Below are 16,288 nucleotides of genomic sequence, written 5' to 3'. Positions count from 1 at the left end.
TTGCTCTGTTCTTTATGTGTATCATTCTGTATTCCCGATAAGAAAGCTATTGCCGATGTCGCTTATCAGAAACGTTTAGCTAAGGAAGTCGAAGAAATGATGACAATTGACATATATGATGATTATCCTAACAAACCGGATGTCTTCAGTAAATGCTGAAAGGGTCGTCTGTTGTAAATTGAAACAACGATGTGATTAAGCATTTACTAAAGACATGAATCCCTCTCTTTAGAGCATGTCTCTTCTGTTATGTTGACTGAAGTTCGGACTCCATTTTGTACTGTCATGTCTCCACGTGTTCAGCACGAGAAGAGTCCTGCCTCCGTGTCAGTTGCTTTTGTAATCTGCCTAGTAACAGTCTATAAATAGCTCCTTTGTCCATCTGGCGCATGCCCAGACTTGACCACATCTGTTATCAGTTAGCCTTGCTTGACCATGTTTTCGCGGGCTTGAGGAGTGTGTCAGCTCCGCCCATGTATTGATTCAGTATCGAAAATGACCATAAATGGTAATATTCTCTGCCTCATGTTGTATCCACCCACTTATGAGCCCCTCTGTTGCGTATAAAAGGGGACCATGTATGCAAGTTCTTTGTGCTACTCTATGCAATACTGAAGAGTGTTGTATGGATTGTAGGACCACCCTTAAGGGTTAATAAACCATGTCTTTGTACCTTGCAGTTTCCGTGCCAACTTCCTTATAGATTCCATTGCAGGAGAGCGAACCCTTGTGTCCTGCGGGCCTAGCTGGGGCCTGTATTCATCAACATAGCGGCAAAGAATAAGTGGTCACCACATAGCGCCTCACTAGGGCCAAAACCACGGCACAAAGTTACCGGTGTGATTCGACCAAGTGGTTGCGGGTGCGCCGCTCGCGAGCGAATTGCAACCTGGCGCTGGGGACAGTCTGCCACAAGCCAGGGCGGCCTGTATATAGTAGAGATGACCCAACAGGCTTGGATCTATGCCTTTGGGTTCAAATTCACTGTTGACAGCTGAATAAGTATACAAGGTTCTGTAGAACTGCCTGCGGTGGAAGCGCGCGCGTATACCAATTTCTAGTTTGCGCATTCTGGTTCTCTAGGTACTCTGTCGCGAATAGCTCTAGGTCGGTGGTTGTGTGTCACTCTGCCTACAGCTGGCATGGCAGTACGCCTGCCTTGGGGGTGACCGGACAGGGTATTTGTCCCTTCACTTTGAGGAGCAATTCATTCAAGGATTTCTTCATAGAACTGTCTCAAACCCACCAATAGTTCATTGTTAGGCCGATTACTTACTGGCCACCGGTCCGTGTTCCATACCGCCTCATGGCGCCCGAGTGAGAACTGACAGCGTGCAATGCTTAAGCCAGGCGATTCCCGAAGCTGGTATACCTAGGGGGTGTCATCACTGAGGGATCTGTAGGGGCATAATTCCCATAAGGAATAAGGGATTGTGGGCAGGGGCTAGAGTCGCCCCTTGCCCATGGTCACGCGCTGGCAGCCAGGAGCACTCCTGTGCTCCAGGTTTAGCAATCTGAGGGGACTGTCCAAAGGTTAAGTAAAACCCTTCTCGCCATAACAGCCCACGCGGGCAGGCCCGGAATTGTGAAGAGGGTAACCTTCCCGCATGGGGGGGCGAATAGTTCTTGGCACATCTCCCCAGGCCCAACGGGTCCTTTCTTTCCGCAGACCCTATCCGATTCAGATAGCGTCTCGGGCCTTGGGGACATAGATGGGGCCATCTACAACTCCAGGAGCTATAGCTCACTGGTAAGTCTGGTGCCTGTGGATATAAGGGATCTCACAGGGTTTGAGTCCCGCTAGCGCTGTCACACTGTCATGAGGTGGCAGAATGTCAAACTCTTCTTTCTGCTAGGATGGTTCCCTTCCAGCTAGTTGCAGGAAGCCCTAGATAGGAGAGGTTGCAGGTAAGACTATAGCGGGTTGGTGGGGGGCCCTGGCTGCGACGGTGTGCCGCCTCCAGGGCTCTGGCGGAGTTACAGAGCGATCTGGAAGCAGGCCAGTACAAAGGGTACCTCTGCGCGGCACCATAGGGGGTGCCTGAGCCAAAACCGAGGAGCCTCAAGGGAGGTCCCGGAAGCCGTGTCGGCGCCCCGCTAGTCCTGCGGGCGGTTGTGGGCCTGAACAACCGGGGGCTTGCTATGCGACGCTCCGCCCCGAGAGGGGGGGCGTGAGTAGAATTACCAACGGCACGTGATCGTAGAAAGAATCACCTGGAGGGCAGCAACAGCGGGCATCGCTCCCGCGCTGCCAGGCTCATCAGGCGGGCAGGTGACCCAGTTGGTTGCCTGCCCTTGGATCGCCCGTAAAATAACCCACCCATTACATATTCTGGAATTATGTAATAAACCTGCAGCATTGTTACCCAACACCAACTGTCTTGTGTGTGTCATTTGGGTAACCTATTATGGGGGAGGGGGGACAGCGGGGGGGTGCCCCTGGGGGTACTATGAAAACTCACCTACTAAAGTCTCTCCGAGCTGCGCATACGCGCTGACTCAGAGACCTAAAAAAAATAACAAAAGGAATGTGTCCTAGCACAAAAAATAATTTGGAGGACCTCTGCGTGAGTTTGTCTGTTAGCTCTCAATAGTTATGGATCAAAAACTGAAGATATGTTTATCAGCTAGAAAAAAACAGGTTGCATAAGTTTTTGCTGAAGACCACACCCACTTCTAAAAGACAGGCCCCTTCCGCTGGATATGATATAACTACGCGTCTTCCGTTAGCGTCAATGACACCCCGTTTCTGCTCCATTTGTTACACAACACGTTAACCCCGCCCCTTTCAGGCGTCATGTTCTGACGCCTCAGGTTGAATGAGGCGAGTTGCTTTCTATCCCCGCCCAGTGGCCCGAAGTGTCGGCATTCCATCTCCGCCCCCGGCCGCCCATCCGACCAATCACAATGCCTGTGCTCGATGACTCCGCCTCCGAGCTGCTCTTGATGGTGCTTTTGGCTGCAACCGTGCTGGTTCTCATGGTGATGCTGTTCTCCGTGTCCTGTCACAGGGCCACCTGCTGCTGCTGAGCCTGCTGCCCCCCTGGGGTACGGCCTGCGGTGCGAACGTGACCGTTCCCTTCCTGTGCTACCTGCTGCTCTTCCGAGCAACACGTCACCTGTTTGCCTGCCGCCTCATCCAGGCCCCGAGAAGGGGGATGCCAAGGGACCAGGTGGGGGCCATGGCTGAAGAGATGCCCCTGGAAGAGGAGCAGTGAGTTACGTCCCTTTACCTCGCCCCGCCCCTGTTTTAACAATATTCTATTTCTGATTCGTTGTGGTGAGGGCGGAAGTGGTGGGGGGGGGGGGGGGGGTGTTATTTAGAGGGGATGCTGTGGTCCCATGAGAGGGCCATGACTGCCGAGCTGATGATCTAAATGGGAGACTGGGCGCTGGATTGAGTGTATACCTACGTATGAGGGGGTAGTATAGTACATAGTCTGTGACTCCCTTCCTGTTTGCTTCAGTCCCATTCCACGACCCCTGGTGTCATGTTCTATTGTTGTTTATTTGTAGAGCTGTGCACTGCTTCTGTCGGGGACGGGTGCGGGGAGGGCGATGTGTGCCCATGTGACAGGGAGGGCAGGGCTCGGGGATCTGACCGAAAGCTACAGTGTAACCCCACCTGTTTGTCTCTCCTGGCTGCCCTTCCTGGTCGCTGCTGAAGGCTCCCTTTGGACCCCCCTGGCTCTGCTGGCGAGCCTTGTCTGTCTGATCTGGTAGGCTGCGTCACACACACCCTGCTTTCTGTGTTCTTCCAAAGCTGCTCTGTGCCTGTTATAGCGTTTTCGAATACTGGGGTGGGGACATTATTGTCCGTAGCAGTGGGCAGGGATTAACAAAGTATACCTGTGATAACGTGTCAGGAGCTAGCGAAACCTTGTGCTGTGCATGCAATAGTATGGTAAGAAGAAATCCGCGTGGCTGCGTCATAGTGACGTAGAACATTCGTGGGCGGGGCTCTTTAATGTTATATGATTGTGGTACTGGAGCCAGTGTGTAGTGCACAACTAACATTAAAATATTGCTCGTTACATAAGTTACTTTTGACCAGTTCCGTTTTTTCAAGCAACAGCACAATTTATACCAACACGAAACTACCGGTCCCAGTATACTCCGCGCGGGTGCCTGTAAACCCAGGGCTGGCTGGCGGTATGCCACGCCCCCTCCACAGGTGTTGAGTGGCAGCTGTCCAGCAGTGTTGTAGGATGGTCGGTGAAGTATGGCTGGCAATAGTGTAGTCGAAGGTAGGTGGTGGGGTGGAACTGCGGACAGTGGTAGTGTCACTGAAGAGGATGGGATGTGTGTGTCTATGTGAGTGAGTGCAGGAGGAGTCTGGGCGGGTCCTTTGGCCTGTCGGTGACGCACACGTGAAGCGGGTCGGCCGGGCGTGAGCACGTAAGTCCGGTCTGCCCCGTCCCGGTTTGTTTTGTGTTATGCCAGGGCTCGTGTCACGGTGATTCAGCACTTTCAGAGTGACACAGGCCCCGTCCCTTCTGCTCGAGGAGGCTGGCGCTCTGCTGGGCACTGGGGAGAGAAGGGACGGATATAGCGCCCGAGACATGTCCGCTTGCTGCTGCCTGTTGGCTCGTGCGTGCGGGTATTTATCGGAGACTTTTCTAAACAAAGCCGCGCGTTTAGAACGAATGGAAAAGGAGGGACACAGGCAGTCGGGAGAATAGGGCCTACGGATAGCGTATTATTCAAGTGTGCAGTTCCTAAAGATATAGGGTGACCGACTGGCATTGGTGCAAATTCAGGACGGTGAGTGTAAAAATTCAGGACAAAGGGTCAAAATTCAGGACACAAATTCAGGACAGGAGGTCAAAATTCAGGACAAAACTTCAGGACAATAGGTAAGTTTTACAGACACATCAGAGGAGGTCGCGCAATAGTATATAAGTAAGCCCAGCCATATACAAACATATTCAACCATTTCCAAACCTATCCATCATGTATCCTTCCATATATCATTTCACTCATCCATCCCTTCATCTATCTTTTCACTCATCTATCCATTATCACTATCACTATCAAGATAACTTTATTTCGGTCATCAGACCATAAAAGTACAATAAAATATATACACGTACAAGAATAAGACCATAAATAGAAGTTGATTTAAGACAATTATTAAACATTAAGTTATCATTGAGAACTAGGTAAATCATTCCATTAGTTAAAACTCATCCTTCTCCGCCACATACCATGTAAAAAACGGGACACAGCATAAACAATGGGAGGGTTGGTGTCATACGTCAGGACTCTACATGCTTGAGCACACTGTCTAAGGCCCAAGTTTTTGCACAGTGGGACAAGCCAGCATTTTCGGATTGTACAATAAACTGGGCAGAAGAACATAATGTGAATAATGTCCTCGTGACAGGTTTTACAGGCTGGACAAATACCCTCCTTTGTTTTATCCCATCTGGATGTTAATGCCCCGATTGGCAATGACCCATGCCTCAACTGAGTGTATAATTTTCTAGCTAAAGGAGGCTGAATTAAATCCAAAAATGTCTCAAAGGCAGAATCTGTTTTTACCATTAGGAACTCAGAAGTCAGCCTCCCCAGAGAGGTAGAGCAGCATACTTTTTTAGAATTATAGGATCTTACAGCTGCCCGTATCTCTGACTTCTGAGTCCTCACACAGCTTATAGCCGGAGTATCCCAAAGGTGGGATAGACCGACTAAGTACAGGGAAGTCTTGATATGGAGAAGCCATGATATTTCCTTGTAATTTAACTGTCTCCATACTGCTATGAATTCCTTTCTAAAAGTTGTGAGTTCAGGGACAGACCACAACCTTTTCCAGAAAAGTAGTGGTCGTAGGGCCGCCAGGTCACTTACGGATTCTAGGTCCATATCCAAACGTAATGGTATTAGGGGAGTACTCTGGGGAAGGCACACCAGCCCGCGCATAAAAGCATGTTCTATCTTCAAGTTAGAAGTGTTTGTATGGCCCCACAATTCAGCGGCATATAAAGCCGCTGACCTCACCTGAATTTTGTAAATTTCCAGCGCAGGGGTGATTGGCTTAAATATGGAAGTTCTATGAGACCTTCCAATTCCCCCCGCTATCTGCGAGAGTCTCAGGGAAGATTTAGCTACATGAGCATCCCATGTAAAGTGCTCAGTTAGAGTGACTCCCAAATAGGTAAAGGTCTTGACTCTTTCTAGGGGGACCCCAGCTAGTGTAGGGTTTGGACGGGTTCGCCTAGGGGGACTGAAGATCATGAACTTAGTTTTCCCCAAATTGATCTCCAGTCCCCTCGAGGCACAGAAGATCATGAAACCGTCCAGAACCCGCTGGATACCCGTTGATGTCCGCGACAACAACAATGTGTCGTCAGCGAACATCAAAGCGGGCACCCTGCCAGAGGCCAAAAACGGTGCGTCACTGTCCTTAATGTTGTTTAGTTCCTTGATCAGGCCATTTACATATAAACTGAAGAGTGTGGGAGCCAGTACACATCCCTGTCGGACCCCGCGAGTTACAGGAAAGCGGGCTGACAGTTCCCCATTCTTCCCGCACCTCACCTGTGCGAAGTTCCCTGTGTGGAAGCGAACCAGGACGTCAAGAAGAGGCATTGGTAAGCCAAGTTCCCTCAGGACCGACCATAGTTCCTCCCTAGGGACCAGATCAAAAGCGGCTCGCAGGTCCACAAAAATGAGATAGAGGCTGCCACCCTCCACTCTTGTGGTTTTCCAATAAAGGACCTGGAGCCGAAAGATCTGGTCAAGGGTAGAAACTCCTGTTCGAAAGCCGGCCTGCAAAGGCGTCAAAATTTTATTCGTTTCCATCCAATCAAGTACTCTATTAAGAAGTATTCTACCCATCAGTTTTTGGGTGGGATCCAATAAACTGATGGGTCTATAATTGGATGGGGTAAGTGGACAGCCCTTCTTAAATATTGGAACAATCTCGGCTCCAAGCCATGTCTCTGGCAGCGCTGAACCTTGCAAGACCGCGTTAAAAAAGACGGTCAGGTATGGTGCCCAGATTTTAGGTTCGGAACGAAAAAGGTCCCCAGGAATCTTATCAAGACCTGGCGCCTTGTTTAAGGGTAGACCCTTGATTGCAGATTCAACTTCTTTTAGGGAAATGCACTCAGAATAATAATAATCGACCCCATTTCCATCTGTTAAATCACCTGATGTCCCTGGTCCTAAATTACTCTGGGATAAAGAGGGGTCTGGAAGAACAACCATCTCTGGGGCTGGTGTATAGTTCTGGGCCAAATTGTCAGTGGTCCTTAAATCAGGAGTGGAATAGAGTTCATTGAAATGTGTCTCCCATACCATAGGGGCAATATTGGATACCCCCTCCTCTTGGTCACCTTTCGATGAAAGAAAGACAATGTCCCAGAAATTCTTGTAGTCCTTAAGAAGGAGTGCCTGTCTCATTTCCTTCCATCTGGTTTCCTCCCACTCTTTCCTAGCCCTATTCAGTTCCTTCTTGTAGGCCAACCTAAGTGTTCTAATATTAGAAATAACCTTTGACTTAATTGCAGCAAGCATGTCTTTCTTTGCAATTTTACAGGCATGGTCATACCAGGGATGAGATTTAGCCCTTGGGCACCGAAGCCTGGCCATTGGAAAAAATATTTCTCCGAGGGTCGTAGTCAATTTCCTATGAATTACTACAGCCTGGGTAGGTGAGGGAAGGTCCGCCATTTCACTGATTAATGGGGTGGCAGTCTGGTAAATTTTAGCGAGTCGTGTTGGTGAGTTCAAGCATGTTGGCCATTTAACCCTTCTCCTATTATTAGACAAGATATATGGTAGGGGGGCTGGCGATGTACTTAGATCTGTGTTGAATAGACCAAAAGCACCGGGCTTAAGTGATAACACCAGGGCATTATGGTCGCTATCTTGCCTATTTACAATGGTAAAGTCTTTGAGCTTGTCCCAATGTTTGGCTTCTATTAAAATGTAGTCTAGGATAGAAGTGCTATTGAATCTGTTAAATGTTGGTAGGCCAGAGCAAGGATTGTCAAACCTTCCATTGCAAGCCCATAAGGACAATGCGAGTGTGAAGGATTTGATTTGTAAAACAAGCTTAGTCCATGCCCTTACTGGGGCTATCGCAGGGGATGGAATAGATCCCGACGAGTCCACTTCATTGGAATCATCACAATGAGGGATACTCAAGGGTTCGAACTGGCAGTTGAAATCACCGGCCAAAATAATCGATATAGTGGGGTCAAGGGACTGGATAAAGGAATCAAGAGTGGTGATGATATTTGACTCGTTTCCATTTGAAGTGGGTCTGGAATAAATATTTATAAGAGCCACTTGTGACTTGTCTGGTAGAATCAGTAGGACACATTGGATGTCTAAGGAATTTGTTCCAAGTGCAACAGCTTGAATCCCCAAATGTGTTCCTACCCAAATGGACAGGCCACCAGAAGGGCGGCCCTTGCCTGAAGATACTGCAAGGATGTCAAAGGTCGCAAAACCATGGCATATACTCCCTTCCAGGGCCCAAGTTTCTTGCATAATGCAAATGTCGTGGTCTATCATAAACGTAAGCCACTCTGGCTCCAATAATTTGTTCCTTATTCCAGCAATATTCCATGATAGAATCTTCACACATCCCTGTTTCCTTTTATCTAAGCCATGCACCTCCTTCCCCTGTTCTATTAGGGGAGTTTGCACTAAAATTTCATCAGTTCCCTTTTGTGCCCTCGCAATATCATTACAAAAGGAATCAGCGCCAAGGGATTGAAAAGAAGTAGTCACCGTCGATCCGGAGCCACCCCTCTGGTCACTATGAGTGCATTCCGTGCTAGGGGTTTCCCCATGGATCAGTCAATCTACCTCCTCTAAGGCGCTGAATCTATTCCTATGGGCATGTATCTGAAGGGGGGGGATGGGATTTAAAGTACCTTCCATGGATGGCTTCCACTGACGGGTCCTTTTGGGTAACTGGAAGTGATTTCTATCGCCTTGGGGCCTCTGTGCATAGGTTAAATTTGGGCTTTGAATGGGGTAGAAGTAAGACAGATGCAGGGGAAATATCTGGGAATTCCACCAAGGAGGGATTCTACAGATATAATCCACTACAGCAGGGTCCCTGAAATTAATTATTATGACATCTCCTGCCACTGTTTTGGGACCCCTTCCAATCCAATCAATTCTTCTCACCACCAGAATTTCCCCTGTCAAATTTGGGGGGAGAGGTCTATTTTTACTTAGCCATTGGATACATTTATTTTTCAGGTCGCTGTCATATTCTTTTTTCCCCTTAGAGAGGGTTGGAACACCTACTAGCACCACTACATAGGGTTGTGCCTCTGGGGGGAGAATAATAGAACACAGTTGAGAAATACCAGCCCTAGGCTCCTCAGATGTCTTTGCCATAGATGGGACGATTTTTGGAGGCGTCTCATTCTCTTTATAATGTGGCCTAGGATTAACAGAGGAAGTCCCTAAGGGCTGGGAAGTGGAGCTCGCTGCCGCTGGAACAGGGGGGAGTGTAAACATTGGGTTTATGTCTTTATCAGTACTTATTAAACTACCCTGGTTTAAGTTCTGCACCACTCGGTTATCATCAGTTACTGCCCTCAAACTATCAGATACAGATGATGTCTTGTCCTTAGCAATTGTAGGCTTCACTATCCCCCCTTCCAGCTTATTTATCAGAGACGAAATTCTGTCTAATTTGGAAACAAGTGGTTTAATATGGGAGGCTATGATTCGCTCCAGACATGTCTGCAAATCGGCCACCATATTGGAGACCCAACATGGCACCCCTACTTGGGGATGCAGTGAGCTATCTTGTGGGGTCACCAAATTGTGGTTGGCCTGCAGTTTTTTCCCGGGTTTTCTGGGTTTTTTTGGGGGACAGTTTTTCCTTGGTTTATAGCCTGGCTTCCCAGGTTTAACAGTCCCTATAGGAGAGGAGGAGGGAGGAATAAGGCAGACGTCCGCAGCATCATTAGATGATATCACGGCAGCCCGGACCAAGTCCTCACTCCTCTCGTGTTCTGGGGATATCTGTGAACATGGGAGCTCAGCGTAGCTAGGAGCAAGAAAAGAATCAACAATCGTAGGGTCAATAGTGGTAGCAGAACAATCCCCCCCCATAGTCTTGCAAGCATAAGGTAGGGGTAATAGAAAGTCTCCTTTCTGTGTTTTCTATGGCAGTGGCTACAACTCCAATAGTCTGTTGAAGCATTTTGTCAATGGCCGTAAGTGTCGGTAGCGGTTGAGTTGTAGTAGAGTGAAGTCTGGTATTAGGGCGGGCAGTTACAGACTTCGAAACTTTGCCCAATTTACTCATGGTGAAATTAAAGTTCTGGGTACTTCAACAAATAAAACCACTATAAAGTACCACGAACCAAATTATGTCAACAAATCAATAGAGGTCACATCAATAAAGTGATGGCTCAATTAGCTCATGGTCGGTACCTTCGTTGTGCAGTCAGCCGAAAGTCAATGGTCGAAATCCACTTCCGAGATGTCTGTGGCTGGATAGAAATAATGCGGCCCAGCCCTGCCTCTGTCTGCCCCTGACGGCCACAGACGGCCCACCCTCTGCCCGGGCTCAGCCCGGCGCTGCTCGCGCACGGACCCGCGACGCGGAGGGTAGGCTTGATTTTATGGCGCCTCCAGGCGCTGTTGGCGGGTAGTAGGCGGGACTTCCTCCCCAGGAAGCCGAGGTTGCCGGGAGATGTAGTCCCCTTCCGACCGCGGCCGCGGGAATGCCAGACGCGGCGGCGGGAGGGGGACGCAAACGGAGGCAAGCCCACAGCAGAGTCCGCTCAAATCAGGGAGCACACGCAGGTCTCTTTCCACAGGACAGGTGATTATGAGACCCCCTATCCATTATCAATCCATCCACCCTTTCACCCTATCCATCTGTACACTCATCCATCTACTCTTCTACCCATCCATCCATTCACTCATCCATCCAGCCATTACCCTTTCAGCCATCCTTTCACTTACTCATCCATCCATCCATCCAGTCACTCATCCTTCCACCCATCCACCCTTTCAGTCAGCCATCCATCCTCCCTTTCTCTCTCCATCGACCCTTTCACTTAGCCATCCTTCTTTCCATCCACCCACCCATCCATCTACTCATCCACTCATGAATCCATCCATTGACCCTATCACTCATCCATCCTTTCTCTCATCCATTTATCCTTTCACTCCTTCACTCATCTATTCATCCTTTTGTCCATCTACCCTCCCTTTCACTCACTCATCCATCCTTACATCCACTCTTTCACTCATCTGTCCATCAATTCACCCTTGCACTTATCAATTCATTAATCCATCCATCCTTTCACTCATCCATCCATCCTTTTACTCACCCTTCCACCCATACATCCAGCTATTTACCTTTTCTCTCATCCATCCTTCCACTCACTCAATCCATCCATCTATTCAATCGTTCATTCATCCATTCACCCTTTCATATTAATTTTGAGCTGAGCCTTTTTGAGAAGAGGCCCATCAAGAACTTCACCCTCGCTGCAGGAGCCATTCCAGGACTGGGACAGAAGCCACCCAGGGAGCCATCACAGGTGTGGGTGGGGACAGGAGCCATCACAGGTGGAGGGGGGGGGGGACAGGAGCCATCACAGGTGGGGGGGGGGGGGGACAGGAACCAACACATGGGGGGGGACTGGAGCCAACACATGGGGGACAGGATCCGCCACAGGGGGGGGAGGAGCCATCACGGGAGGGGGACAGGATCCACCAGGGTGGGCACAGGGGTGGGCATGCAGTATTCTAGTATCATCTTGGTCTCTTCCAGGGTGGGGTAGGGCTCCTCAACCCCACCTGGACAAGACAACGAGAAGACAGTCTCTCTTTCCGAAATGTTAGTTTTGCCATCCCCCACTGTGATGTACAGTACTTAAAGGAGATACTCCAAGAGAACTGATTGGCCTCCATACTTTGTTAATCAGTGTGGGTGCGATTGTGCTATTTCTTTATTTTATTACATTATAGACTGCATGTTTGAAGAACCGAGGTTTGCTTACAATTTAGTGACAGTAATTAAGCTCTGTGGAGAGAACCTCGTGCTGCCTCGGGGTAATCAGGGACGGTTCTAGGATGTTTGAGGCCCTGGGCAGGAAGGGAATGAGTGAGGCCCCTCTAAATTGCAGAGACATGACACATTCAGGGCTGTTTGCATCTGAACAGATGCCCCTGCTCCTGAAGCTGCAGCCCCTCCCTCTCAGTCACCGTCAAGCACCTCTTAACAGCTCATCAAGGGCGGAAGGTGTGGTGGTTGCTACCCGCTGTGCCTCTCCAATGCTGCTGGGTATCTCAGCTTTGGTGCTGCATCAGAGTCCGTTACACCCGACCTCAACAGCATCGGAGGCAAGAAGGGAGGTGGGTGGTGAAAGCTGTGCCGGATTTACGGTGGTGCGATCGGTGCCTGGTTAAAATGACGGACAAATGGCGTCAGTTAAAGAATCCTTCACGGACAACAGACAGACGGCCGAAATTACGGGCTGTCCGTGAAATTTACGGGCAGTTGGTCACGCTATAAAGATAAACCTTCGCTGTAAATACTGTGATAGCTTTAGCAAGTGAGATCAGGGGTACATTCACTTTTTTGATACTTTACCAATACATTGCGTGATCCTACCCAATTTACTTACATTTTTGTTTTTATTAAGGATACAGATCTCATATTATGCATGCCTTCTTTATGTGTAAACTATCCACATCAGCAAAGAATGCTAATTGTAATTTAGGACCAAGAATGCAGACTTCTTACAGTGCGTTCAACATAATCTTTATATGTGTTTTGATTAGCACAAAACTCGCCAGGAAGGGTATTCTGATGCTGAATATATCCACAAATACTGAATCAGGAGCCGTATGGCCCAATCCAGGGTCCGGCTAGGTGAGGAGTCAGGTCTTCAGTTAATCGCAGATTTCAAGAACTGTGGACGTGTTTCTGATGCGCAGGTCATATCGGGCTTTAGGGGGTGCTCTAGTAGAAGGCCCGACTGCCTGGTATGGTTCTGCATATGTGGTGGGGGTGTGCAAGTAGGATTCTGGCTAAGCAGATGTGTCTGCTTGGTTTGTAGAAGTTTATGCGGTGGCTGAGGTACATGGGGCCAAGACAGGGTAAGGCTTTTTATGTGTGTGTGAGGAGTTTGAAGAGTGCTTATTTGTGGATTGGAAGCTGTTAGACCTGGTACCATTGGCATGAGTCTCCCTTCCATTTTTAGGTCTCGCATAGCGTTGCAGTGCAACGCACTACTCGATTTGCGAGGCATACAGTATACACTATAGCTGAGGAAAGCTCTGCCCACTTTCCATCTATGTTTCATTGGCATCTATTATAAATTTAAACACCAAAGGTGATGATGGACTGAGTGTTGAACAATGCAAGCACTCACCCCCAGTCAACTGATCTGGGTTTAATCCATCATCATTCTTTACTGCCAAGCCATGTCTTCCCTGGACTGGGAACAAGCATCCTGGGACCGGATTCTGGCTAATCAGCCATCATCAGCCAGGCTAGCTTGAATCCAGTGGCAAAGTGAGCAACGGACCCACGTATGGCAGTTCGGGCTGGACTGTTCTCATGAGGCACAGGGTCAGACTGATTTGCATATGGCCATGTCTGAACTGGGGTGGCCGAGTGAGCTAAAGAATGATGGTGGATTAAACCCAGATCAGTTGACAGGGGGTGAGTGCTTGCATTGTTCATCACTTCGTCCATCATCCCCCTTTGGTTTTGCTTTGTTCGCCCTAAGTTGGCAGGGTACGTAGCACCCCTGATTGATTGTACAAATCTTCTGCAGCGGGACAGGATGTGAGGTTCTTTTTGTGCGAAACATACTGCAGAGGACACATTGTATGTGGTTACTTTGTAGGCCTTGCATAGCGTTGCAGCACAACGCGCTGTTCGCTTTGCGAGACATGCAGTATACACTACAGCTGGGGGTAGCTCCGCCCACTTTCCATCTATAAGTTTCATTGGCTTTCATCATAAATTGAGCATTCTGATTGGTTTTTAGCTTCTTAGTCCTGCCTCCTGACGGCCATGTCGTCATTATTATCCTTCCGAGACTATCAGCCCCTTTACTGTAAACGTTTTGTTACCCTGCCTCTTCCCGTTCCCTCCCGCAGTCCGTATTTTGTTTAACCACAACCACCCCCCACCCCCTCCCATTCGCGCCTTCTTTAATGCCCGCACTTCAGTTTAAAATGCAACAGGGCTCGCGTAAAATAAAAGTCCTATTGTTTTTTCAGTGCTTGTTTGTTTTCTGACTGGGGGCTCCATTTGCACTCTTTGTTTCACATGAGCGCGATGCCTTACATCGTGCGCATGCGTGACAAATCTGTGCCGTTTTTCCAATTGCTTGTGGGAGACCGAGACCGCACAAGCAGCAAAGCGGCTTCTGGGGCCCGGAAAGTCTCACTTAATGTATGCTCTGCATTATAAATCCGAGCTCTTTGGCACTGTGGGAGGCAGAGACAGCACAAGTCCATGGAGAGGGACAGTGTAGAGGAGAAGGGGCGCAGTGGCGGTGTCACAACACTTCTCAGTCTGAAATCAACCGCGGCAGCATGAACAGGAAGATCTTTAAAACCTTGGGTCATTCGCACTTGTAATGGCCACTCAGGTGCGTTTCCTCGCTTCAGCCCAATATCCCCCCCCCCCTCTCATAGACTTGGTCTCCGAGAGGCCTGTCCCTTAATACGTCGTGATCCAAAGTTGTTCGGAGTAAAGGCTCATACCGCAGCTGGCACCAAGCAGGCGCCAGACTTGAAGTGACTTTTGCCGTACCCTTGCTACTGCTGCAAAATCGGTAAGTTTGTGTACCCTAGAAAACTTTGATGGGAGTTTTATCTTCTACTTCACTAGTTTCCGGGTATTGAAGCCAGCATATATGATGAATACAGGCCCCAGCTAGGCCCGCAGGACACAAGGGTTCGCTCTCCTGTAATGGAATCTATAAGGAAGTTGGCACGGAAACTGCAAAGTACAAAGACAGCATTTATTAACCCTTAAGGGTGGTCCTACAATCCACACAACACTCTTCAGTATTGCATAGAGTAGCACAAAGAACCTTCGTACATGGTCCCCTTTTATACACAGTAGAGGGGCTCATAAGTGGGTGGATACAACATGAAGACGAAGAACATTACCATTTATGGTCATTTTCGATACTGAATCAATATGTGGGCGGAGCTAACGCACTCCTTGAGCCCGCGAAAACATGGTCAAGCAAGGCTAACTGATAACAGATGTGGTCAAGTCTGGGCATGTGCCAGATAGACAAAGGAGCTATTTATAGACTGTTACTAGGCAGATTGCAAGAGCAACTAACACCGAGGTTGGACTCTTCTCGTGGGAAACACGTGGAGGCATGACAATACAAAATGGAGTCCAAGCTTCAGTCAACATAACAGAGAAAACACGATCTATAACAGAGGAATTAATGTCTTTAGTAAATGCTTAATCACATCGTTGTTTCAATTTACATCAGACGACCCTTTCAGCATTTACTGAAGACATCCGGTTTGTTAGGATAATCATCATATATGTCAATTGTCATCATTCCTTCAACTTCTTTAGCTAAACGTTTTTGGTGGGCAACATCAGCAATAGCTTTCTTATCGGGGATACAGAATGATACACATAATGAGCAGAGCAAGGGACCACATTGAATACAAATACAGCATGAAAACAGAACCGCTACAAGAATGCAGAGACCAGTTAGAACCTTCCATCCCCAGGCGGTAATTAACGCCCAAAACCATCCAGAAAAAGACCAAGTGCCGTTTTCTGTATGGATCTCAGCTGCAATTTTATGCAGTTTATTGATGGCATTATAAACTGATGGCGTATGATCAGGACAACACACAACAGCTACTTCCAATAATTTTACATGCTCCTCCTCTGTCAGCTAGCATAACGTCTAATACCATACGATTCTGCAATGCAACAATTCTAGTAATCTGTAATTCCTCCGTAAGATTCCCAAGAGCAGCAGCAGTCTGATTTGTCACAGCTTCTACCACTCTTGTTAATCTTCGGATCTTCCTACTGTTCAGGGCAGCTCCAACAAAGAAAAACAGTCCCAAGTTAAAATCAATATACTGTTGCAGACTGGTGTCAGTCTGATCTACAGCATCAATTGATAAAGTACGTTTATACCTATTTACAGTCACATTATTTAATAATTTCAAATCCTTGTGATAAGATGCGGGAGCTAAGAATACTGGAGGTAATAGAAATGATACATAGCATACCCCAGACCACCCAGCCGGCAGACGGTAATAACCTTTATTTCCACAC

General features: G+C 48.3%; 1 protein-coding gene across 5 annotated transcripts in view; it reads left to right on the top strand.

Moving 5' to 3' along the window:
* The first annotated feature begins 2,883 nt into the window (after positions 1 to 2,883).
* The window catches only part of ABHD4 (abhydrolase domain containing 4, N-acyl phospholipase B), a 108,610-nt gene continuing 95,205 nt past the window's right edge, over positions 2,884 to 16,288 (top strand). The window contains exons 1-2 of one of the 5 annotated variants that reach the window (XM_085620097.1): positions 2,901 to 3,215; positions 3,643 to 3,719. In XM_085620097.1, the coding sequence (XP_085476223.1) occupies positions 3,159 to 3,215; positions 3,643 to 3,719 (134 nt within the window). In that variant the 5' untranslated portion in view covers positions 2,901 to 3,158. Of the gene's footprint in view, positions 3,216 to 3,642; positions 3,720 to 4,184; positions 4,248 to 4,371; positions 4,399 to 16,288 lie in introns of those variants that run through there. The other 4 variants (XM_085620099.1, XM_085620098.1, XM_085620100.1 and 1 more) reach the window with 4 other exon arrangements.

The sequence above is a fragment of the Triturus cristatus genome, chromosome 7 (genome assembly GCF_964204655.1).
Source record: "Triturus cristatus chromosome 7, aTriCri1.1, whole genome shotgun sequence".
Classification (NCBI taxonomy): domain Eukaryota; kingdom Metazoa; phylum Chordata; class Amphibia; order Caudata; family Salamandridae; genus Triturus; species Triturus cristatus.
Note: the sequence above shows the minus strand (reverse complement) of the source record. Positions and strands in the feature narration are given on the sequence as shown.